Source organism: Oryctolagus cuniculus, chromosome 7 (assembly GCF_964237555.1).
Source record: "Oryctolagus cuniculus chromosome 7, mOryCun1.1, whole genome shotgun sequence".
Lineage (NCBI taxonomy): Eukaryota > Metazoa > Chordata > Mammalia > Lagomorpha > Leporidae > Oryctolagus > Oryctolagus cuniculus.
In genome coordinates, this window is record NC_091438.1 from 52,972,300 (window position 1) to 52,999,233 (window position 26,934).

Consider the following 26,934-nt stretch of genomic DNA (forward strand, 5'->3'; position numbering starts at 1 on the left):
CTTTTCCTGGTCTCCCATGGGGTGCAGGGCCCAAGCACCTGGGCCATCCTCCACTGCACTCCCGGGCCACAGCAGAGGGCTGGCCTGGAAGAGGGGCAACCGGGACAGAATCCGGCACCCCAACCGGGACTAGAACCCGGTGTGCCGGCGCCGCTAGGCGGAGGATTAGCCTAGTGAGCCGCAGCGCCGGCTCCAAACACTTCTAAGTCTGTCTGCCTATCCTTCCAGCCTGGGAGCTCTTCAAACTCAGCCCAAGCCCTATGTATTACTTCTCCATCACAAGTCTCATCTGGAATTTGGCACACAGCCTGGTAAATAATGGACGCCATGGTATCTTCTAAAATGAATGACTAAACATAGCATTTTGGAGACCCACTGCCCCCTTTTCTAGTCATTTAATTTACTCATTTGTTTTTCATACTCTTTCTACAAATACCCGTCCCAGGCAGTGCTCTTATATACATGAAGACAAGATTTATCATTAAGGTTAAACTCTGACTGCTACACAACGATTTTAGAAAAGTCCTTACATATGCACAAAATAAATTATTCCCACAGATGGTTTATTAAAGTCTTCATTTACAAGTAGGAAAACCAAAGCTCTAAGTGATCAGAGACTTGCCAAAGGTAATGGCACTGGTAGATAACAGGGTTAGAAACTATCTGAGAATGTCTTTCACTATACCAAGCATAGTTTTCAGATAAACAACCTTTTCACAATGCATCAGTTGTAGCAGAAATACTTACATTGACCCCAGCGCCCTGTTCTTGGGTTCAAATAATTTGGATAAAGACCATTTGGACGATCCATTTTCTGAAGCAGTTTCCGAATATGCATGACCTAAGCAAAATAAGGTAAATAATACAATTAACAAAAACTAATGTAATCAAGGCTTAATCTAGGTTTTAATTATCTATTATACTTATTTTTTTACATTTTATTTTATATTTTAAATTATTTTTTAAATATTATTTTAGAATCAAGCAATACAAAAGCAATTTAGAGAAAACAGCATGGATAGATGCGTTTTAAATCCCAACATTCAACTACCCAGAAATAGCCATCAGAGGAATGCATCATTCTGGACAGTCAACATATACATATTCACATATAAGAAATAATCTCACAGAAATGAAATTATGACATTTGTATAAAAAGGTATAAAATTAACTTGAATTTAATACACAAAAAGTCAATGAACTAAACTGCTGAACTTCAAATATTGTTTCTACAATAAATATTCCCAAAATTTTTCCTTCACTCTGCCTTTGAAATAAATAATAAATCTTTTTATTTAAAAATGGTTCTTTACTCAAGAGAATTTATTAATGGAACTGTTATAATCCACAGTGCTATGCTATCCTTGTCATAACATGTCTCCATATATATATATGAGTCTTTTTAAGAACTCTATATTTTATTTATTAGTCTATTTGTCTCTACTCACCTACACTACACTATGTCAGTATTGGTAATGTGGTTATGCAAATTTACCCAACATGATTTCCTGAAATGTCCTGAATGTTTCCCTACCATATACATTCTAGAAGTATTTTGTAAAGTTTCATTTTTAAAAATGGGCCATTGGTGATTTGTTTGGCAATGAATAGGTGCTGCATCTCAAATTGTTGAGATGATTGAGATTTTTATCATATTATTTCCCTATACATGAATACAATACATCTCTCCATAGGTCCTTTTCAATGCTATTTAATACAGTTTTGCACTCTTAGATTTATTTGTAGGAAATTTACACTTTTGGTCTTATCATATAATGTATCTCTTTATAAAATGACACCTTCTGGCCTTTTGTAGCTAATGAAGAGAAATGCTACTGATTTTTATTACTGAAAAAACATTAAATTCTTATTTCTAGTCTTTTAAATGTAGACTGTCTTAATATATTAGGCAATCATATAATCTGTGAATAATGACTATTTTCTTTCTTCCCTTTTAATTCTTAAACCTTCTGTTCATTACTTTTTCTTATAATACTGGTTAGGAACTTCAGCACAAAGCTGAATAGAAATGGCAACAGAACTTTTAAAAGTTTACTTATTTTTATTTATTTGAAAGGCAGAGCTCCAGAAAGAGACAGAGTGAGTGAGCGGGCACAAGAGCATGCTTGCACCCATTGGCTCACTCCCCAAATGCCTCCAATAGTTAGGTCTCGGCCAGGCCAAAGCCCGAGGCAGGAACTTCAACCAGGTTTCCTACATGGGTGGCAGGGACTCAAGTACTTGAGACATCACCTGTGCTTCCCAAGGTGCACATTAGCAGGAAGCTGGTTTGAAGCAGAGGTGGGACTCGGTCACAGGTCTCTGATATGAGATGCAGCATTCCTAGTGGCAGCTTAAAACCTGCCCCTATAATTTTTTAAAAACCTAACAGTAATTACAGCTTATCAAATAATAATAAACACTTTAAATATGTGCATTTCTTTGAGTGATTAAAATAAATTAATGAAGGCCAGGGCCTTGATAAACCTGTATCTAGGAAGGCAAGCATTTTAAGCATTAATCAAGTATTTGGACAAATTTTAAAGGATGCTTTTATAACAAAGAGGCAAAGGAAAAAAACTAACCTTGTTGTAGTAAACCAGGTTTCCTGTCAAGTAGCTGAGATGGACAAACTCCATATGGAGTGTACCAAATTCAGCCAAAATACTGCTACCTGCAGAAGCCCAGCCCCAGTTTCGCCCAACTCCACTGAAAGGAAGAGAAAATAGGCAGGTTTGGAGTGATAACCAAAATGTTTGAAAATGAATATATACCTTTTAAAAAAGTTCCTTAGAAATTATATTTAACATGACTACCTATTTTTATCTAGTTTTATTTGCTTACTAAATCAGGACAATATAAAAAGGCATACAGTAAATACATTTCACCCATTCTCATTTCCCTTCACCCCATCAGAATTCAACATCACAATCATTAGTTTCTTACATTTTACTAGAGTACTTCTTATGCATTCATGGCACTCCAAATGCATATTCTTCCTTTTCTCTTTTCTTAAACTACACTTCCTGCTCCGTCCTTGTATTTTACTCTTAAGAACTACATTAGTGGTCTTTCCTATCAGTTTACAGGCAGCTTTCCCATTTTTTGAAAGTTGCACAGAACTCCATGATATAAATGACTCTCAATTTGGAATGTGCCACTCCAGAGGTATATGAAAATTTATGACAGTATTTTGAATTGAAACCTTGAAACTACAGTTTGGTTTCACTGTGCTAGGACAAAAGAAATTAAAATTTCCTGGAATGATCAGAATAGTATCATACAATAAAGAACTGTCCTGCCCTAAATGCTAGTATTACTGGTGTGAAAACGACTGCATTCTATAAATAGACATAACAGATTTAATCAATCCCATATTGATGGTTCCTTGGGATATTTTCAATATTTTATTATGAATGCTTTCACAATGAATAGTCTTATGCACATTTCATTTATATAGGTACAACTAGGATATGTCTCTGCTTTTCTTTTTTTTTTAAAGTCTGACCTATAATTTAAAAAAAAAATTTTTAAAGATTTCTTTATGTATTTGAAAGGCAGAGATAAGGAGAGAGAGCACTTCCACCCATTGGTTCATCCCCCAAACTGCAGCAATGGTTGGGGCTAGGCCAAGCAAAAGCCAGGAGCCAGAAGCCTCCTCCAGGTCTCCCAAGTGGGTGCAGAGGCCCAACGATTTGGGCCATCTTCTGCTGCCCCTCCCAGGCTCATCAGCAGGGAGCTGGATTGGAAGTGGAGCAGCCATGACTCAAACCAGCACCCATATGGGATGCTGGCACTGCAAGTGGAGCATTAACCTTCTATGCCCCAGCACTGGCCCCTATAATTTTTTTATTTAAAGTTAGACTAAATAAAGAAAAAGTTATAGAAGTTTTAGAATGATATCTTCTAAGAAAGTTAACTTTCTTCTAAACCATGGGTTGAGTACATGCAGATTACCCTGGTTTTAGGCTTTGTTAAGGATAGTATGTAAGTTTTACCCCCACTTCTGGACAGGGGCCTCGAGGACCTCAGTGGAAGCCAGGCATATTTAACATGGCTCCTCTATGTTGGCTTCTCCCTGGTACTACATAGTTATGAAATTCTCTCCTTAGCCCTTTAGGTGCTTTTTATAAATTCCTGTCTGTTTCTTTTGAGACTTGCCCTGTCCATGTGCAGTTATAGAGTCACTAATGACTTGATGAAAATAATCTTTTTTTAAGTTTTACTTATTTGAAAGGCACAGTATTACTGAGAAGAAGGGAAGGAGAGAGAGAGAGACAGACAGACAGACAAACAAAGAAAAGGGCCCCAATAACTGGGTTTGGGCTAGCTTGAAGCCAGGTGCCCAGAACTCCATCTGGGTCTCTCACATGGGTGGCAGGGACCTAAATATTTGAGTCATCACCTGCTGCCTCCCAGAGTGTGCATTAGCAGGGAGCTGGTTTAGAAATGGGGCAGGGACTCAAACTCAGGTACTCCAATATGGGATGTGGGCATCTTAAATGAGCCAAACACCCCCTCCCTCTTTTTTAAACCTTTAAATCTTTTCCTCATATCCATTTCTATACTGCCAATTCAATGTGCTATATTCATCTGTGTTGAGAAAACATTAAAATAGATATCACAATCTTGCTTAAAGTTTCTTGTTTGGTGTTATTTTTACATTTTCTTTGAAATTATTAAAGGCAGATACCACTAATAAATTTTTACAGCTAAAAGTAAGAATCAAAGAAAATATGCATATAATATATAAGACGTCATTTATTTCACAATAAGTGCCTATTGTGCTGTGAGAGAGTGGTGGACCTGAAATCTAAAATTCCTGCTTCTATAATAAATAAGATGATTTAAGCAGTTATCCTCACTTTAAGGAGATTAAATAGAGAAATAGATTACTTCATACTAGAAATAGAAAAGTGAGTTAAAAGAAGTCCTTTAGGTATTATGTTAGAGAGTTTCTGAAGATGACAGGATGTGAAAACTGAGACCTGAATGATGAGAAGGAGCCAGTGATGAACACATCTGGAAGAAGCAAAATCCTAGTAGGGAAAAGAGCAAAAGGAAGGTTAGTGTGGCTGGAGCTCAGAAATTCAGGGGAAAAGAAAGATAAGGAATGAGGGTAGAGAGCTACTTATAATCCAAACTATTCAAGAATTCAGTAGGCAGAGATAAAATTTTAGGATTTTTAAGTGTGATGGAAAGTCATTGATAACTTAAAGGAATTTAACATAATATTTAAGGAACAAAGTCTGCTATTTAGAAAGATCACCCAGGTTTCAGCAAAGCAAATGGATAATAATGTGGTCAAACACAAACACAAAGCTTGGAAGTCCAATAGTTTACTATTCCATGCAAAACTTTCTGGCCAGGGGCCAAGGTTGGGTGCAGTGGTTAAGCCACCACATGGGATACTGGCAGCCAGTATCAGAGTCCTAGCTACTATGCTTACAATCTAGCTCCCTGCCTACGAAGGAAGCAGACTTAGGCCCCTGCCACCCACATGGGAGACCTGGATGGAGTTCCTGGCTCTTGGGTTTCACTTGGCCCAGGCCTGGCTGCTGCAGCCATTTGAGAAGTAAACCAGCAGACGACATTCTTCTGTCTCTTCCTCTCTCTCTGTCTGCCTTTCAAATCAATCAATCAATCTTAAACAAAAAACCTTTCTAGCCAAAAGTCACAAAGAAAAGGCCCATTCACTTTTCAAAATAGCAAATGTTACATTAGATTTTCACTTTTTATTTTACATACAGCCTCAGAGAAAGAATCTACAATATTAAATGTGATACCTGTATCTTAACAATTCAGAAAAATAAGAAAATCCTAATAACAAGATACAGCACTGCCAAAAGCAGAAAAATTCCAGTTATATAACTATAAGAAGATGATAAGCTCTCCAAAATGTGGTAATCTTTACTTAACATACGCTAAATTGATCTTCTGTATATAAAGATAATTGAAAATTAAAAAAAAAAAAGAATACGTAGAGTCGCTTCCCATTTTTGTTCATAGACCTTCAAAAACTGCATTTTTATATATTTGCTTGGTAATTTTTGCTGCATTTTTTTTCATACACTGTGGGTGGATCAATGGCCATGTTTGTATATGTGCCAGTGCATATGAAGGTGTGAATGTCCCTGTGTGTACAAACATGCTAATGTTGGGAAGGTCATTTTTAGCTTGGGATCAAACACAAACAGGCTACAAAGCTGATCTGGCTCAAAGGCCTTACAAGGTAATTTAATTCAGTTTTTCCCAACCTTTTTGAAATCCCCCTATATTCTCCTATCTCTAAGCTAGCTCAATGCTCAGTTACTGAGATGGGATTACTTTTCAGAGCCCTTAACATTATTTTTTTAAATTATTGCTTCTTGGATTTATAACCCTTGTGGTGCACCAATACATCTTGGGTTATACATCTGCTTTATCCTTACTGTAGGTTTCTTTCTTTTTATCCTATAAAAACAACTGTGTTCATTGCTCTCATTGTCTTCCGATTATTCTGCCCTCCAGGATTGAAGTATCAAAAATCAATCACCAATGGTTCTCAAAATTCAAGACCTATGATGTTGAAATCTTTTCCAGGACACTGCTGCCATTGATGTCTCTGAATATGACCATCTCTTGATTTCAGGCACCTGGGGTTCCATATTGATTTTCCACGTTGGACCTATCAGATATTTTCAGCTGTACTGGACTTGCCCATGGTTTTATATTGTTTTGCTTCCATATTCTGGCTTTCAGTTTTGGCTTCTTCCAAATACATGCAGATGAGTCTATTGCTTTGTTGCTTGCCTTCTCTGTGTTGGTGGGTTTAGTTCCAAATCATTTTCTCTTTATGTCTTTCCATTTCATTCGTTCAACTCTGTTTTGTCTGTCTGTGCTATGACACCTGATCCTCACCTCTTCACTTTTCATATTGAACCCTTCTTGATATCTGTATTTTATCCAAATTATATTTATTTTGGTATGTCTTCATCCTCATCCTTATGACTGATATTTTATCTCTGAATACAAATTCATATCTTCTTTACAAAACAAAAAGTACACAATATTTAATTCTTTTACAAAGATATGCCCTTAAGTTTCCAATCAATCTGATTCAACTCCAGCCAAAGTCCTCAAAAATATTACATCAGTCCATTTGTTTCCTTCCATCCATTCCTTCCAATGATTTATAAACTTTGGGGGTATGAAAGTTATAGTCTCATTTGTATCCTATCCATCAACTCAAGGAAATTTAAATAAATTTTTAAAACTGAATTTTCAAACAAAAAAAAAAAAAAAGAAGAAGAAGATGATAAGCTCTCAAAACTCAACCAGGTAATAATTAATGCTCAAATGTTTTGGTTTTTCCAACTGATCAAAATAAAAGTATAGATATTACATTTCACATCTATTTTATAGATATTCAGAAATCTCAAATAACAAAAACTCTGCATTGAATACTAAAAAACAAAAACAAGCAAAAAAATATTTCTCACTTTCTGACCACAAGCAATAGAAGTTTAGAGATATTTGGTATATATTAGAAAAAGTAAACTATTAAAAACCTCCCACAAAGAAAATTCTGGCCCAGATACTTGTAGGTGAATATATCCAACATTTAATGAAGTAACATCAGCATTACACAAATTATTTCAGAAAACAGAGGGAGAAGAATATTCCCCATTTCATGATACCAGATAACTTATACCAACACCTGCTAAAATTATTACAAAAAAAAAAAAAAAAAAAACAGTATCCATTAGTAAAGTTTCAAAAAAGCATCAGGGAATCAAAACCAGCAAAGCATAAAGAAGATAATATATTATGACCAAGAAGTACCCAAAGAACTCATAGTTGATTTAACATTTGAAAATCTTGTAAGTAATTTATATTGGAACAAAAGCAAAAAAATTATGATCATATCCACAAATGAATAAAACATACCCAGCAACATCAACATCCATTCGTGATTAAAATTAAAAAAAACCTCTCAGTGAAATAGGAAATTTCCTCAATCTGATAAATATGAATAACTGAAAACTACAACTAATTCCATACTTCACTAAAGCAGTGTTAAATTACTTCCATATAATCTAGAATATAAAAATGTAAGTAGACAATCATTTTAACAAAGATTATAAACAAAATTATAAAAGATGCATTTGAATATATATATAAATTTTAAATTTATGAATAGCAAATTATAAGTAAAAGCAAGACATAAGTAGTAGAACAGGGAGAAAATAATTAATTCTATAATCTACAAACCACTTTAAAATTAATGAGAAAAAGATAACCCAAGCAACACTTAGGAATAAGCAGTTCTTAAAACAGCAATTATATATGTCCAATAAATTTATGGAAAGGGTGTTCAAATTTGCTAGTCAGAAAATACAAAATAAATAACAGTAAGCAACACCTTTTAGCCACCAGTTTGTCAAAATTCAAAAGAACTTATATCTAGACATTCAGGTACTCTCACATGCTGTTAGTGAAATGTGATACACCTTTTTGGAAAGCATTTTGGCAGTACCTATTACATTTAAAAATATACATTCCTTTTATCCAGCAAACCCACACGTGAGAATCTGTATTATAAAGGGGAAAGGGTTTTAAAAAGGCATGTGCCTCCTGATCCTGCAATCATATTCTTAAGAATAACTTATAGAGAAGGACACAGGAGGAGGTAACAGGACACCAACTTTTACAGTGGGAAAATGATGGAAAAGAACAAATGCCATTGTCACAAAAATAAAAGACTAAATTATTGCATAACTTCCCCACACCTCATTTTTTTAGTCATCACAAAGACTGATTTAGAGCTTTATCAGATGAGGTATCAAGGTAAGAAGCAGAAAAGCAAGCATTCAATTTAAGTAAACAAACAATTTAAGAAAGCTATACCACAGAGGAGAAACATGCTAGATTGTTAACGCAGGTTGATGTTCAGGTTATAAGATTAGGAAAAGGTTTATGTGTGGAAAGCTTGAATATCCCAGCAAAAAAAATGGGGGGAAAGGGCTTTTCTAAAAATCGCAATACCATATATGAAACATATTTATATACATGTATTTTTATATAATATATACACGTATATAAACTCAAGTAAAATTATGAGGTTGTATAAATAAATTCAAAGAAATTAAATGAAAATACAGCTTATAAAATGCTCAGCACATAAACCCTGAAAACTTTCATTTTATTCTTAATCTAAAAACTTAAGTTCTGTAATTTAAACTTGATTTTTCATTCTTCTATGCAGACAACAAAAAAGAATGGCCTCCAGTCTTTTCTTCTTGTCAGAATTAGTCTTTAGTTATCATCTAAGAAGGCCATTTAATTTGACGATTCTGAAGAAAATACCAGAATCTGTCCTGAGACTAAAGAGATCAAGCATATACACAACATCAGTTGGCCTTACAGTGACAGAGGTTGCTATGAACACTAGTCAACTTTTTCCTCAAAAAGGAAGTAATCTACATTTTATACAGAACATGAAATCAGAGAATAAATTTAATTTCTTGTTTGTATTAATCCTAATTTCTCAATATAAATCTAAAGTTCTCCATTAGAAAGAAATCACTGAAATAGATTAACTTGTTTTTTTTTTTTTCAAATAAAGTCAAAATTCACATCTCCAGAAAAATGTTTCTAACTTTAATTCTAAAAGGTTTAAGTCTAAGGAGAGCAAAAAGCAGATTTTCATGTAATTTCCATACTTTAACAAGAAAATGAATAATAAATCTTACTTGGAGAAAAAATGAGCAGCAAAAATTTCAGTCAGCATAAATTATTTAAATAAAAGTTAAACTACTCTGACATCATTCAAATTTTAATTTTATATCTTTATATGATTTAGGAAAGCTGTTTGAAGGAAACATTTCATACACTCCTAAGTGAAAAATCAGTGCTTTCCATAATAAAACTGACTGCAAAGAATTAATTTTAGCAGTTCATTCTGAACTTCAGTAATTGTCCCTACAGTGAACATTATGAATTATGTCTCCCCTTCATATTGATAATTTCCAAGTATACTGTTTTCTATTTTTGACTTATAAGATCAAAAGATGGCACACAAAAAGAGGAAAAGTACACTGAATCCATTATAGGACTAAATGGAAATGGATAAACAAATAAAAGAAACAAATACATATAACCATGTGAATGAGAAAGAAAAACCTAGATTCAGAGGAACAAGGAGTGCTAAATGGAATAATGTTAAGGTAAGTAACCTGTTATGAAATAAAGGAAAATTTTTTTAAAAAAATCAGTAAATTTATTATAGAAAATGATTTTGCAAACATTCAGAGGAAAACAATTTTAAGTCTTGGAAAGCATGGTGGGATCAGATCATTAGAAACTTTTAAGATCACAAAGATTAAAAAAAATTAAATCAGTTAATTTAATTCTCCCAGAACAGGAATAACCACTTAAAATAGAATTTACCTTTTCAAATTCACCATTGCCCAGGGAATCCCAGTAGGCGTGTTAAAAGCAGGAAGGAGTTTCTCAGCCAATTGTACTGCTTTAGTCTTGAATATCTGAGATTCAAAGAACATGAATATTGATAAATTACAGCCATCAGTAGGCATTTGCTTACTGCTGCCTCTCACAGTATGCACACCACAACGTACTGGGTACATGGAAACACAAGCTGGGAAAAGGTATCTCATTGTTACAACAGGGCATACAGCAATCACAGAAAATGTTTGCAAACTGAGTGCTGAGGAAAGCTGTCCAGCATGTGAAGACCTGAAAGACCAACCAACTGAAAAGAAAAGAAAGATGTTTTTTGATGTTGAAGTTAACTACCTGTATTTTCAGCTGGCACACACACAAAAAAAAAAAAAACTGAGAGAAAAATTTGGCTACGGTTTTTCAATCCAAGATATACAAGCTTGGTTCAAATATTAAAAGAAGGTGAAACTACAAGTATAAATGCCCTTGAAATGTTGTAAGAATGTTTGTGTCTCAACATTTTCCATTAAGATCTAACCACATTATAAAAAGGAAATAAATTAACATAGGTATCACATTCCACATTTAGTTTGTGAGTTATACAAGCTGTACCTTCAAGCTGCAACTGTTGTCATTTGGTACCCCAAACAATAAATTGCCTAATTATCAGTGGTTTCCAAACTTTTAAACTTAGGTGCTATTATCAAATTCAATCTGATAATTGTAAAAGGACTGTCATTTTTATTTCCATGTCTTTATCAATGTTGCAGAAACGCAGCACTCATGCAAATCTCCTTTCAAGCATACTTCATGGATGAAAAACTATACAAGGATATAATATTTCCTAGATTCCATTCTAGCTATGAGGTCTAGATATTATCAAAGCACCACCACGTCTAAATACAATGTGCTGTTTCGAAGAAGGACGAGAGTGCACTGAGGCAGCAGCCATGTGATGGAGGCTGTTTGTCTCGTTAGAAAATGGTGGCACTATCCGATTCTTCTTTGGTAGCTCTAACAGAAGCTCTAGTGAGCAATGGAGACAAGAGTTGGCACTCAATCTGCTGAACAGTATGCCTGACCATTTCACTTGGCTGTATGGTTTCAAGCTGACTATTTTCTAGTCCCTGTGGAGATTCTGTTAACTAGTCAAGTACTCTCTAACAAATCATTAGCTAAAATGGATTATTTTCTACAACTAGGACTCTTGACAGGATGATGAAAGCAAATCAATCATTCACATGTTTAAGAGCCTCAAGTGTACTTAAATGAAGACTTCTAAAACATTTACTTTTATAAAAAAAAGTTATGTATTTAATGTTCATTATGTAAAATTTTCTAGTTATTTCTATTTAAAAAATTATAGGTAATAGAATTAGCCTAGGCGTGGTAGCCTAAGCCTCCACCTGCGGCACTGGCATCCCATATGGGCACCAGTTCAAGTCCTGGCTGCTCCTCTTCCAATCCAGCTCTCTGCTTACGGCTTGGGAAAACAGTGGAAGATGGCCCAAGTGTTTGGGCCCCTGCACCCATATGGGAGAATTGGAAGAAGCTCCCGGCTCCTGGCTTCGGATCAGTGGCTTAGCTCCAGCTGTTGTGGCCATTGGGGAGTGAACCAGCAGATGGAAGACCTTTCTCTCTGTCTCTTCCTCTGTCTTTAATTCTCTCTCAAATAAATAAATAAAATCTTTAAAGCAAAAGAACTAGTAAAATTAGTCTTGGGTTTAGAAGAATTAGCATTGGGAGAACTAATTCTAAATCCAAAAGAATTGGAAGTAGTAGTATTTAACAGCTACAAAGTGGCAAGATTTCAAATAATGAAAGTTAAGGGAACATACTAAGTAACACAGAACCACTAAAAATCTTTTTTTCTTTCTTTTAGAATTTTTCAAATTTTGTTATTTATTTATTTGAAAGAGTGAGATAGAGAACTCCTCTCTACCAGTTCACTCCCTAAATGTCCATAACAGATGGGGCTGGGCCAGGCCAAAGTCAGGGGCCCAGAATTCTATCCAGGTCTCTACATGGGTGGCAGGGACCCAAGTACCTGAGCTCTCAGGGTGCTCACCAGCAGGAAGCTGGAATCAGCGTGGGGCCAGGACTCAAACCCAGGCACTCGGATATGAATATAGTCATCCCAGGCAGCACCTTAACCTTAACTGCTGAGTCAAATGCCTGCCCTCTACTGTACACTCGAGGAGGGAAGTGACATTAGAATAGTTTTCAATTGTTTATTACATTTATTTGTTACTAAGGTAATACTTCCAAAAGCCCATTCTCAACTTAGCAGTGAGAATGTTAGAGAACTCAAGGGTTTAGAACCATCAAGCAGCTTCCTATCTCATTCTAAGTAAAAGCCACAGTTCTTAAAAAAGGCACAACCCTTTGCAAGAGGTGGATCCATATTATGTCTAAGGCCTCACCCCTTGTTTCACGCACTGGGTCCCTTGTGCACTCGACTTCGGCTCTACCAGTCCCTTTTATTACTCCTTAAGAATAATTAAATGCTTTTACACACATATTTTTCACATACCCACCTCGTTCATTACCTGTTTTCAGCACGGCAAGACATAACCCATAAGTGGACAGGAATTTTTTTTTGGCCTTTTAATTCACTATTTTATTATCAATGCTTGAAACAGTGCCTAACACATAACAGGTGCTCAACAAATATTGAATGAATTAACTGAATAAGCCAAAGGATATAGAGAATTACAATAAACAAGTAAATTACTGCTTTCCTCTTCCATAGCAATATCTCCCTAAGATATTCAATGCCAACCTACAAGGACTTTAAGAACTTTCAACATGTCCTACAAAAGTGCTGGGATAACAATGATGATTATAATGAAAAAAATATTTACTGATTCGCTTAATCCTCACAATTACCCAAAGAGATTATTACTGTCACGCCATTTTACAAAAGAGGAGCTGTGGTAAAAAATAGATAAATTGTGTGTTCCCTATGATCATACAGCTGGTAAGTGGTTAGTTTGAATTTAACTCAGGCAGACTAGCTCCAGAGCTAATTTTTATAGGCTATACTTAAATTCTTCAAAATGTTTCATTTGTATATATAAATTAATGTTTACATATTATATATTAATTAATATGTTTACATATGTGTATATACATATAAATGTGTATACAGACATACACACAGACCTCTCTTTGTCTTAAACCTTATATCCTCCTTCTTGAATGATATTTTGGCTAATATAAAATTCTGGGCAGGCAGCTATTTTATCTCAGCACTGTACAGATATTACTCTAATGTCTTCTGGCATCTACCGTTGCTGAAAATTCGGCTGTCAGTCGTCATTCTTTTGTAAGTAATCGACCTTTTTTCTTTGGAAGCTTTTAATGTTTCTTCTTTGCTTTGGGTATCTTTTCAGATTATTATTTATTCCATTAAACATAATTCTCCTACTAAATATTATTTGAAATCTCTCAATATATTTTAACTCTTTTTTTGTATTTTCCCTCAGTGACTCTACGCTGTATTCCAGATTAATTTTTCATTGTCACCATGAATAAAAACATCAAGGCTACACAGAGGTTGTCTAGGATCAATGGAAGGTCACCATAAAACTTGCAATTAACACAAAGAGGCAGAAACATATTCATACATACCTCTCACCAAAAAAAAAAAAAATTTAGATTCATAATGAAATCTAACACTCCACTCTTCTTGTAAACTAACAAGTTAGCATGCCACAATTTCATCGAAGTTAGCAGAAGACACAAGCCTCTCAGTCAGAGATAAATAACTATATTATTCATGGCAAAATAGCAGCCAAAGCTTCAAGTTCGTCTGCATCTATTGTGCATGTCCCCTTATCCACTCTGATCCCACAGGGATGATGCACAGGGCCCAGGAAGACCTACACAGAATGGGTTGCTTTACAGGACAACACTGAACTTGGAGAATCTTTTACAGTAAGCAAAAGCAAGTCTATTTGTTCAAGGTAAGACACTACCTGATCTCGTGATGCAAATACAACTGTGATGATCTGGGTAAACAGTAATCAGGGACTTGCTTTCTTGGCATACCCAGCCAAAGTGTGCAGGGACACTGAGGCCCATGATGGACAGCTTTCTAACTCTCTGCATCATCAGCCATATTAATTTCTCGCCGTAGCAGAAGCTAGATACATTTTGCAGGTTTTCTAACACTTGAAAAGTCAGCTTCATCCTCTGCAACCCTCACTCTCAAGATGTTAGCAGCAGCATTAACTTGCCAGCACACTCTTCCACAGCGGTCTGAGTATGAGCTCTGCATGGCCCTTCCTCCTGAAGTACTGAAGTTCTAACAATTAAAACCATTCCACATACTCCCTCAGCTCTAGGTACCGTCTATAGGAGTCTCCTCCATGATATCTTTAGGGTACTGTTTTTGATCTAGCATTTCCCTACTTAATTTTATGCTAGTTAATAATTCATTATATTAAGTTCTCTGTTCAAATAACCTGATGGACTCTGCCACTTGACGAGGCCCTGATAAATAACTCATATATTGTGATTACTTATTATAAAATACTTGCTTTTAAAAAACCTAGGAACATGAATATATAAAAGTTAAAATTTTTCAATCATCCTCCTTGATACAGCCCTTCATGTTACTGTGTTTCCTGAGGCTGGATTCTAGGCCCCCTCTTCTGATCCTCAACTGTCTCCTTGGGCAATTTCACACGTGCTTGTTTTCAATTATCAGTTGTAAAGCAACTGACTCTTCAATCTGTATCTCTAATCAACACTTAACTGAGTACCAAACCCATTATATCTCTCTCCTATCTATTTTCACTTAAATATAACAAAATCCCCTGAAACTCAAAGTACTTAAAATGAATTCTGGATCATCCTCCTGCAATCCAGTATTCTTAAAGTGCTCAGTATCTAATAACTGCCCTGCCATCATAGTGACAAACACCAGAAACTTGGGAGAAAGGATCAACTCCTTCAGTCTCATCTTTCCCTCTAAAATATCACCCAATCCTTCCAAATTTTTCTTCCCAATCCCTTAAAATCATTCATAGCTCTCATGTCTACAACCCCATTTAAGACCAAGTTACCACGATTTCTTGATCAAAATACAGCAAAGGCGGGCTGACTGGATAAATGGATGCAGAAATATACGTACATATACCAAGTTATGACTGATTTCTAGTCTTTAACTTACTTTTGTCACCAATTATACCAATGTTTTCTCCCAGTTAAAATATCTGAACTCATGCTTATGACTGCATATCATTCTATACTAATAAATGTATCACTTATTCAGCCATTCCCCTATGGATGAACATACAGATCTTTTTTCAGATGTTTGCTACTACAAATAGCACTGCAAAGAAAAGTCCCTTTATATATGCCTTTGTGTAACAACCCTGTTACATTTAGATAATAGATTCCTAGAACTGGTTTGCTGGATCAGAGTATTTTAAATTTTAAATGCTTACCTGACACCACCAAATAATCTCCCAAAAAGAATATATTGATTTAAATTCTAACAGTTTATCATGTATTTGTTAAAATTCAAACTATAATTACACACTACACATTTAAAGTGGGTACATTTTATTGTATATGAATTAACCAGTCAGAGAACGCTAAAGAGTGAGGGTCTATTTCAGGCAGAAAATTATGATATAGCTCTACAGACATACAGGGACATAAAGTGATATTGTCTCATAGATTTAACAATATTAAGATGTAACAGATGTGTACAGACTGGAGAAACTTAACAGTGAGTAGATCCCTGAGAATGTCTTTCACAGTTTTTGACCTCTTCAAAAGTACTTCCTTTACTTTTGATGGAAACTGTTATTGTGTTAAACAAACAAGAAACTTTGGTCTGTCTTTTGCCTTAAAAAAGCTACAAATGCCACATAATTTACTTTTCCAGGCCTCCTCTGCAACTAAGGCAGAAAGAAACAAGACCTTAACTTTTGCTACCCAAATTAGGCAGAGAAAGGGAAGCTGAGGACTGAAGATAGTGGAGAATCCATTCAGCCAACAGGTGGTGTCAAGTTCACCTAGCTTGCAAAAAAGTTTGAAGAACAGGGTCCAGTATCAGTTTGGCCATCAGTACAAACTGCAGTGAGAGGGCAGTGATGACTACAATGAAACAGTATTGTGATGGTGTTCCTAGCTACACAGAGAAAGATACCAAGGGAAGGAAAAGAAGCAAAACTGTCTTTGCAGACAGTAAGATTGTGCCTCCTGAAAAGCCTAAGGAATCCACAAAAACGAAAAGCTGCATAATATAGCATTAGGTCTTTTTTTTTTTCTGCACTGCAATGCTAGTTCCTTCAGTACAATGATGAATCTAAGTAGTAAGAATAGGCCTTATTTTGACTCCCAATCATTGATTTTTTAAAAAGTATTTTATCAAGATATTTTATAGGATTTGCTGGCAAGTTTCTATAGGTGTTTTTCATCAGAATGGAAAAAAAAATTATCTGCTACTATAAGTTTGCCAGAGTTTTTAATCCCTAAGAGTACATCACCTCATCGAATGCTTCAGTGAATTTACCGCACTGATTATATGATTTATCTCATTTTCTCTGTGATTTTTGTGCTATACTGGCCTCAGAAGAAGAGTTGGGCAGTGCTTCCTATTCCTCAGTTAATTAAAGAGTTTGTAGGAGATTGGTGCTATTTCTTCCTTATCCTTTGTGTTCATTTGATAGAATTCATGAATAAAGCCATTTAACTTGCAGCTAATTTGTGGGATAGTTTTATTTATTATGAATTAATACTACATATGTGGTTACTCATACATCTTGCTTTATCTTAAATTAATTTCCATGAGATTATTTTTCAGAGAATTTGTCCACTATATCTAAGTTGTTTAATTTTCTGACAAATTTTTGTTAATTTTCCATTATTATGCTTTTAATGTCTGTGGAATCTGCAAATGTGGCCTGACACTGATAATATCATTTGCTCCTGATGTTGGTATTGTCTTCTGTCTCTCCTTTCTTGAACAATTAAGCTAAAAGGTTAACCAAATTAATTACCAATTTTGCTAATATTTTTTCAAGACCTAAGTTTTTTGGTGTTTACCCTACTCATGCATAGCTCAAAGGGACTGGACAGAGTTGTATGCAGAGTCTAGGGATTCTTCTCTATGGCTTGCTCTTGTCCTAGACTTCATCCCTAAGTTCCATCCTTCTGTGGTAGCTCCAAACTCTATCTTTTAATTCATCAAATCAAAGATCACAACAATAATGAACTAAGTATTGTTATTGGTATGGTGACTGAAAACAATTACAAGTGTGTACAGATGTATATATAACCCCACACAGTAAAGAGAACACATTTGGAGAATTAGTGTAAACTATTTTTTTGTACCAGCAAAGTTTAGTGGAATGTTTTGCCCAATTATCAGCACATCTATAGAAAATAACAAGGTCAAAGTTTCAATTGAAACAGTACCAATTTCTGCAGCAAAATCAGGTTTCTCAAAATTAAAATAAGAATCAATGTAATAAGGGCAATAACACCTGATATTTAAACCAGGAAAAATTAACACTAACATTTCTTTTTCTTTACTCATAAATTTACTTTGAGAACTTTATACTTTAAAAAGCTATTCTATTTGTCTCAGAAAATATCCCTCAAACTTATTCAGGAATGATCTTACCTATAGGCAGTAGAGTACATTTGTATTTTGGTAAAGAAAGATTTTATCATGGTTGTTTCTTTTATTTTGCTTTTATTATCTGTGAATATGTATGAAACTCCACATAACCATTTCTCTATTTCATTTGACAGACTTCAGGTACCATTATCCGCATAAATTACTTTATTATCTTAGGAAGCAATGCTACTTTGATAGCTATTAAAAAATGAAAAGAGATAATCCTAAGAAAGAAATGCCACATATTTGAGACTAGAATCAAGTAAACATAATAAATCATCAAAACTTTTTTAACCTTTGAATATTTATTATAAATAGACTAGTTCTAACTAACTTTTATGATATTAATAAGTCAACAGGAGAGAAGAACACTTTGTTAGGATGGCATATAACCCTTATTTGGTTTCCTATATCAGGGAATAGAATGAATGTAAAATGTTTCTTTTTCTAAATAATACCTTAGCATAAGAAAAGCACTTGGTCATGTTATTGCTAGCTTATATAAAATAGAGTAATTTATTGCTGATCCAGTAGCAGAATAATGTCAGATTCAAATTATTTTCCTATATTTTATTTATTTTGAGTACATCTCAGGGATTCATTGTTAGATTCCTAGAAAAAGGTATAGATCACAGTTTCTGATGTAAAATGATTACAGAGGAAAACAAATTGGTCAGCAATAGTCTATTTAAAGTGAATAAAGAAAAAATCATACTCTCTCCACTTTTTAGAAATCTGTACCTTTTTTTATTTTATTTTTTTATTTTTATTTTTTTGACAGGCAGAGTGGATAGTGAGAGAGAGAGAGAGAGAGAGAGAGAGGGAGAGAAAGGTCTTCCTTTGCCATTGGTTCACCCTCCAATGGCTGCCGCGCTGTGGCCGGCGCACCACGCTGGTCCGATGGCAGGAGCCAGGTACTTATCCTGTCTCCCATGGGGTGCAAGGCCCAAGGACCTGGGCCATCTTCCACTGCACTCCCTGGCCACAGCAGAGAGCTGGCCTGGAAGAGGGGCAACCAGGACAGAATCCGGCGCCCCGACCGGGACTAGAACCGGTATGCCGGCGCTGCAAGGCGGAGGATTAGCCTAGTGAGCCACGGCTCCGGCTAATCTGTATCTTAAGACATTATTGTACATTACCTATTTTAATATAAGTGAAACAATTCTGTTACCAATAAAGAATACTTATCACCATGTGGGAAATCTTCATAATAATTCTGAAGTAAACTTTCTCACATTTTTATAAATCAGGAAACAAAGTTATAGAAGTGAAGGAGCTTTCTAAATACCATTACAGAGGGGGTGGGGCACACAGCAAGGAATCAAACCTCAAGCCCCAAAGGATAAAAAACTCATAAAAGTTAGGGGCAGCAGTGTCATAAAGCAGTAAAGTCACTGTCTGCAGCACTGGCATACCACAGGGGTGCTGGTTTGAGTATCGGCTGCTCCACTTCTGATCCAGCTTCCTGCTAATGCACCTGGGAAAGTCCTTGGTCCTTGCACCCACATAGGAGACTCACATGAAGGTACCGGCTCCTGGCCTTGGTGTGGCCCAGCCCTGACCATTGCAGCCATTTGGGGAGTAAATCCGTGGATGGAAGATCAATCTCTCTCTTGCTGCCTCTGTCTTTCCCTCTCTGTAACTCTTTCAAATAAATACATAAATCTTTTTTAAAAAATTTCACAAAAATGGAAATAGTTGGTAGCATCATATTTTTTTCATTATTTTAATTTTACCTATGTCAACAGCAATCAAAATGACAACTTTTTTAAAAAGTTTATTTATTTAAGAGGTAGAATTACAAAGAGAGGGAGAGACAGAGAAAAAAGTCATCGATCTGCTGGTTCACTCCACAAAAGACCGTGACGGCTGGAGCTGGGCTGATCTGAAGCCAGGAGACAGGAGTTTCTTCTGGGTCTCCCACATGGGTGCAGGGGTCCTATCACTAGGACCATCTTCTTTTTTTTTTTTTTTTTTTTTTTTGACAGGCAGAGTGGACAGTGAGAGAGAGAGACAGAGAGAAAGGTCTTCCTTTGCCGGTGGTTCACCCTCCAATGGCTGCCGCGGCCGGCGCGCTGCGGCCGGCGCACCGCGCTAGGACCATCTTCTACTGTTTTCCCAGGCCATAGCAGAAAGCTGGACTGGAAGAGGAGCAGCCGGGACATGAACCGGCGCTCATATTGGGATGCCAGTGTTGCCAGACAGAGGACTAGCATACTATGCCACAGGGCCAACCCCAAAATGTCAACATCTGGCTTCAACCTACAGACATGGAGCCTAATGTGAAACAGCCATTGCTGAGGTTTTCCTTTCATAAGCTGCTCAAAATTAATTTGGAGCCATCTAGCTGCTGTTAAGAAGTACATCAACTACACACAAAAAATGTAGTACTAACTTTACACAATCACAAAGGCACAGAAGAAAAAATTGAAAACATTAAAATATAATTCCTTTTTTCCCTCTTACCACTGTTTAATAAGTCACACCAGCAGCTCCCTAAGTCAAAGGTCTGAGCATAGAAGGCATACCAAGGGAGAGCAGCAGTATCCCAGCAAGTGATTAGGACCAACACAGTAAAGTGAGGCTGGCAGAGGAATAACATTTTCAAGGGAACCATGTGAGGCAGATGCACCAATTGAAGCAAGAGCTTTACTGAGGTCACAAAAGCAATTAAATACAGCAGGATGAAGCAAACTGGTAAATGCACTGGGAGTAAGGAGGCTGACTCCTCACTATCAGAAAATAGAGAAATACGTGTAGGCAGAAATAGGGAAAGATAAAATATGGAGTGGAGAATTAACCTTAGGTATTAGGTTGGAATTACAGTTCTTTCAGTGTGTGTGTGTGTGTGTGTGTGTGTGTGTGTGATATAAAGGCTAGGAAGCATGGAGTAACAAGTAACAGTGATATGAGATAAGGTAGCTAGCTGAGCTGGAGGTCACAAACCACAAGTCCCTGCCCCATGTAATTCTATCTTATTTGTCTATTAAAAAACCCTTTCGCCAGGTGCCTTAATTATGTATATTAAGCTCATGTGGAATTTTATGGAGGTTTCATAAACTTCCAAGATGCTGGGAGGAGCTGGTTCTCTTCCAACAGACTAAGACGAAGGAGGTGGTGAGGCGCCATCTCCCTACTTCCCTTCTCCCACCCTCTTCTCTCCCAGGTCCGCTCTACTCCTCAACTATTCCCACATGTGTGTTTTGCTTTCTTATCTTTTAATAAACTTTATCACTTTGTGTACCATATTTGTGCCTGTACTTAAAAAAGCTGGACTAGGAATCTAAACCCCGTTTTTCCCTCACCGATAGCACTCTATGGCTGGGGCCAGGGCAGGGAGGTACAGAAAGTTTCTCTCTCAGGCGCAGGCACACAGGGAAGACATGAAGTATTTGGCAGAGGAAAAACACTAAGATGTGGCCGGCGCCGCGGCTCACTAGGCTAATCCTCCGCCTAGCGGCGCCGGCACACCGGGTTCTAGTCCCGGTCGGGGCGCCGGATTCTATCCCGGTTGCCCCTCTTCCAGGCCAGCTCTCTGCTGTGGCCAGGGAGTGCAGTGGAGGATGGCCCAGGTGCTTGGGCCCTGCACCCCATGGGAGACCAGGAGAAGTACCTGGCTCCTGGCTCCTGCCATCAGATCAGTGCGGTGCGCTGGCCGCAGCGCGCCGGCCGTGGCGGCCATTGGAGGGTGAACCAACGGCAAAGGAAGACCTTTCTCTCTGTCTCTAGAGCTCTCTCACTGTCCACTCTGCCTGTCAAAAAATAAAAAAAATTCAATTCCAGCTCAAAACCTCACTAAATTGACACTAACAGTAAGGATATGCTCTTTCAGGCATATATACTATTAATCTCAGTCTTTACCATCCTGTATATGATATCAAAAATTATGATGAACATAAGCAAGAAAAACTTTCCACTTTCTAGAGGCAAATGAGTGACAAAACCAGGATCAGAGAAGCTGAAACAAATAAAGGATTTAAAATGACCATGATGAGTACACTAACAGACCTATGGATAAAGTAGAAAATATACATGAGACATGCTGAATTTTAGCAAAGAAATGGAAAACTATCAGAATTACATGAAATGCCAGAAAATAAAACAAGATCAAGCAAGGTAACAGATTTATGAAGAATACCATCAACAGGTTCACAATTACACTAAACACAGCTGAGGAGAAAATATCAAATTACTGGAAGATACAAATTATCCAAAGTGGAAAAAGTCAGAAAGGAGGGGTGGGAAGGACACACTTTATCTACAGGGAAACAAAGATAAAAATTACATCTAACTTCTCAGAAACCATGCAAGCAAAACTATGCAAGCGAGACAAGAGTTGGGGTAAAATATCTAAGGTGTTGAGTGAAAAAAGCCAACCCAGAATTTTATACCTTGTGAAATCATCATTCAAAAGTGAAGGAGAAATCGTTTTTCAAACAAAATGTGTTACCAGAAGGCCTGTGTTTCAAGAACTATTAATAGAAGTTATTCAGAGAGAATGAAAATGACATCCAGGTAGAAACTTAAATAAAACATATAAGAAAAGCATCAGAAAATGAGTAAGTGGAGGTAAAATAAAAAAATTTTTAAAAAAAAATGTATTTGTTTATTTGAAAGTCAGAATTACAGAGACAGGGAAAAACACAGAGGGATCTTCTACCCACTAGTTCATTCCCCAGATGGCTGCTCTGGCCAGCTGAATCCAGGAGCCAGGAACTTCTTCCAGGTCTCCCCACGTGGGTAGCAAGGGCCTAAGCACTTGGGTCATCCTCCACTGTTTTTCCAGGCACATTAGCAGGGAGATGGATCTGAAGTGGAGCACCCTGGACAGGAACTGGCATCCATATAGTATGCTGGCAAAGCATATGGTATCTTCACCCACTATGACCCTATGCCACAAAGCTGGCCCCCTTTTTCTTATTTTTAAATCTAACAAATAAGAGTTGGTTCAAAATAATAGCAGCATTGAATTCTATTATGTATGCCCATATATTACTTATAGTCACACACATAAATGTAAGCAAACTGAATGGCACCCAAAAAAAAAATATAAAGGATGAGAAGTACTTGGGATTTTTTGTATTAAAAGGAACTTACACTACCCATGAAGCAGGATAGTGTTATCTGAAAGTGAATTTAGATGAGTTATAAATATATACTGAAATTTTGGGGGCAACTACTTATAAAGCAAAAAAAAAAGTATGAGTCATAGGCTAACGCAGGAGAGAAAAAAGTGCTCAATTAACACAAAAGGCAGAAAAAGACAAAAATAGGAGCAAATGATAAGCACAACAAATAGAAAACAGCAAAAGATAGATATTAATTCAGACACATCAATAATCACTCTCGAGTATCAATGTTCTAAATGTATCAACTAAAAGAGATTTTCAGAGTTGATAAAAAAATAAGACTCAATTACATGTTTTCCACAAGAAACTCACTTTAAATATGAAAACACGCATAGGTTATAGAGAAAGGTACACCATAACACTAAGCAAAAGGAAGAATGAGTAGCTGTATTGACTTCAGACAGAGCAGACATTAGAGCAAGGATAAAGGGGTGCATTACATAATGATAAGTCAATTCTCCAGAACCTAACAATCGTTAACAGCTAAGCATCTAACTGTGTCAAAATAAGAGAAGCAAAAACTGACAGAACTGAAAGGAGACACATAAGATCCAATACCATATATAAAGATTTTGATACCTTTTTTTGATAAATGGACAGACAAAACATGCAGAAATTAGTGAGGACAAAGCTGAACTCAGTATCATCGTTAATCAACTGGAATAATGGACATCTACAGGCTACTTAATCCAATAGCAGAATATACATTTTTCTCAAGTCCACATGGAACATTCATTAAGACAGACTACCTCTGAGCCATGAAACACACTTCAGCAAATTTAAAATACGGGAAATCATACAGTGTATGCCCTGAAACCACAATACAATTATTCTAGAAATCAGTAACAGAAAGATAGCTGGAAAAATCACAAAATACTTGGATTAAACCATATGCTTCTAAAAGCCACACAGGTCAAAGAAGAAGTATCAAGAGAAATTTTAAAATATTTTGACAGTTAAAATATTTCATTGAAATTTTGGGGAGGCAGCAAAAGCTATGCTCAGAGGGAAATTTGTAACATTTAATGAATATATTAGGGGGGCTGGCACTGTGGCTCACTAGGCTAATCCTCCACCTAGCGGCGCCGGCACTCCGGGTACTAGCCCCAGTCCGGGCGCTGGATTCTGTCCCGGTTGCTCCTCTTCCAGTCCAGCTCTCTGCTGTGGCCCAGGAAGGCAGTGGAGGATGGGCCAGGTCCTTGGGCGCTGTACCCACATGGGAGACCAGGAGGAAGCACCTGGCTCCTGGCTTTGGATTGGCGCAGTGCGCCAGCCATGGCCATTTTTGGGGTGAACCAACGGAAAGAAGACCTTTCTCTCTCTTTCTCTTTCTCACTAACTTGGCCTGTCAAAAAAATAAATAAACAAAAAATTTTTTAAAAAAATGAATGTATTAGGGGAAAAAATCTAAAATAATCATCTAGGCTTCCATCTTAGAAAGTTAGAAAAAGAACAGTAAATTAAAACCAACAAATATATTTCAATAATGAAGAAATAAAGATTTTCAGAATAAAAAGAAAAAAAAACAGAGAGATTAACTAAAACAATTTACTACCAGCAATTTACAGGACCAGCACTGTGACATAGTGGGTAAAGCTGCTGCTTGCAAAGCCGGCATCCCATATGGGATTCAATTCGTGTCCCAGCTGCTCCATTTCCAATCCAGCTCCCTGATAATGGCCTGGGAAAAGCAGTGGATAACACCCACTTAGGAGACCCCATGAAGCTTCTGGCTTCAGTCTGGTCCAACCCTGGCCATTGCAAACACCTAGGGAGTGAACCAGTGGGTAGAGGATCTCCCTGTCTCTCTGTCTCTCTGTAACTCTTTCAATAAATAAATTTTTTAAAAAATGTGAAGGGACTGGCGCTGTGGTGTAGTAGGTTAAGCCTCCACCCAGAGCACCAGCATCCCATATGGGCACCGGTCCGTGTCCCAGCTGCTCCTCTTCCAATCCAGCTCTTTGCTTATGGCCTGGGAAAGCAGTGGAAGATGGCTCAAGTGCTTGAGCTCCCACACCCACGAGGGAGACTCAGAAGAAGCTCCTGGCTTCTGGCTTCAGCCTGGCCTTACCCTGGCCAGTGCAGCCATTTGGAAGTGAACCAGCAGAAGAAGAATCTCTCTCTCTCTCTGTAACTCTGCCTTTCAAATACATGAATAAATCTTTTAAAAAAAATTTAAAATGTGAAAGGAAGCTCTTAACACAGAAAGAATACCAGAAAGAAACCTGAACCTGCACAAAGAAAAGACGACCAACAAAATGACTAAAATTAATATAAATTAAGACTGTTTTTCCATTTTTAATAGCTCTAAATAACTGATTGTCTAAAATAAAAATGGTATGAATGTAGTATGAACTTGTAGAACAAAAATGAAATTTATAATAATACAAAAGACAGAAAAAAGAACTGGGAGTATACACAGTTATAAGATTGTCCCAATACAAGTGCAGTCAAGTTTAATGTTAACAGTAGACGAGATTACTTAAAGATGTATATAATAGGGGCAGGTATTGTGGTGCAGCAGGTTAAGCTACCACTTAGGACACCCGTAACCCATATCAGAGTCCCTAAGAAAGAATCTCTCCTCTACTTCTTAATCCAATTTCCTAATAATGTGCCTGGCAGGCAGCAGATGAAGGCCCAAGTGCTTGAGCCCTGCCACCTATATAAGAGACCCAAATGGCCGGCACCACGGCTCAATGAGCTAACCCTCCGCCTGTGGCGCCAGCACCCCAGGTTCTAGTCCCGGTCGGGGTGCCGGATTCTGTCCCAGTTGCCCCTCTTCCAGGCCAGCTCTCTGCTGTGGTCCAGGAGTGCAGTGGAGGATGGCCCAAGTCCTTGGGCCCTGCACCTGCATGGGAGACCAGGAGAGGCACCTGGCTCCTGGCTTCGGATCAGCGTGTTGCGCCAGCCGCAGCATGCTGGCCGCGGTGGCCATTGGAGGGTGAACCAATGGAAAAAGGAAGACCTTTCTCTCTGTCTCTCTCTCTCACTGTCCACTCTGCCTGTCAAAAAAAAAAAAGAAGAGACCCAAATGGAGTTGCTGTCTATTGACTTCAGCCTAGCCCAGTCCCACTGTTGCAGACATTTGAGGAATGAACCAGCAGACCAAGATTTCACTCTTCTTAGTCTCTCCCTTTACCTTTCAAATACAAAAAAAAAAAAAAAAAAAAAAAGGAGGCCAGTGTTGCAGTGTAGTGGGTGAAGCCACCACCTGCAGCATCAGCATCCCAAATGGGCACTGGTTTGAGTCCCTACCGCTCCACTTCCAATTCAGCTCCTTGATAATGCGCCTGGGAAAGCAGCAGAGGATGGTCCAAGAATATGGGCCCCTGCACCCACGCGGGAGACCCAGAAGAAGTTCCTGGCTCCTGCCTTCAGTCTGGCCCAACCCCAGCCATGGAGGCTATTTGGGGAGTGAACCAGTAGATGGAAGATCTCTCTGTTTCTCTCTCTCTCTAACTCTGCCTTACAAATAAATAAAATAAATCTTAAAAAAGATGGAGCCCCATTTTAAAAAACACAAGTATAAATAGTAAGTCAATTCTACAGATAAATTAAATAACAAAAAATAATATAAAAAGGCAAAAGAAAGAAAGAAAAAGAGGAAAGAGGAACCAGGTGGGACAAACAGAAGACAACTAACAATGGCACAGATTTGAATACAACTGAGTCAACAGTTATACTAAATGCAAATGGCCTAACCACACAAACTTAAAA

The 26,934-nt window shown here is 37.2% G+C and overlaps 1 protein-coding gene across 6 annotated transcripts in view; it reads right to left on the bottom strand.

Moving 5' to 3' along the window:
• Positions 1 to 26,934, bottom strand: part of MAN1A2 (mannosidase alpha class 1A member 2) — a 195,288-nt gene that overhangs the window by 68,636 nt on the left and 99,718 nt on the right. For 5 of the 6 annotated variants that reach the window (XM_051857353.2, XM_051857358.2, XM_051857357.2 and 2 more), the window contains 4 exons: positions 10,432 to 10,526; positions 4,989 to 5,039; positions 2,586 to 2,709; positions 748 to 841 (listed from right to left, as the gene is read on the bottom strand). In XM_051857353.2, coding sequence (XP_051713313.2) covers positions 748 to 841; positions 2,586 to 2,709; positions 4,989 to 5,039; positions 10,432 to 10,526 — 364 coding nt within the window. The remainder of the gene's footprint in view (positions 1 to 747; positions 842 to 2,585; positions 2,710 to 4,988; positions 5,040 to 10,431; positions 10,527 to 26,934) is intronic. The other variant, XM_002715724.5, reaches the window with a different exon arrangement.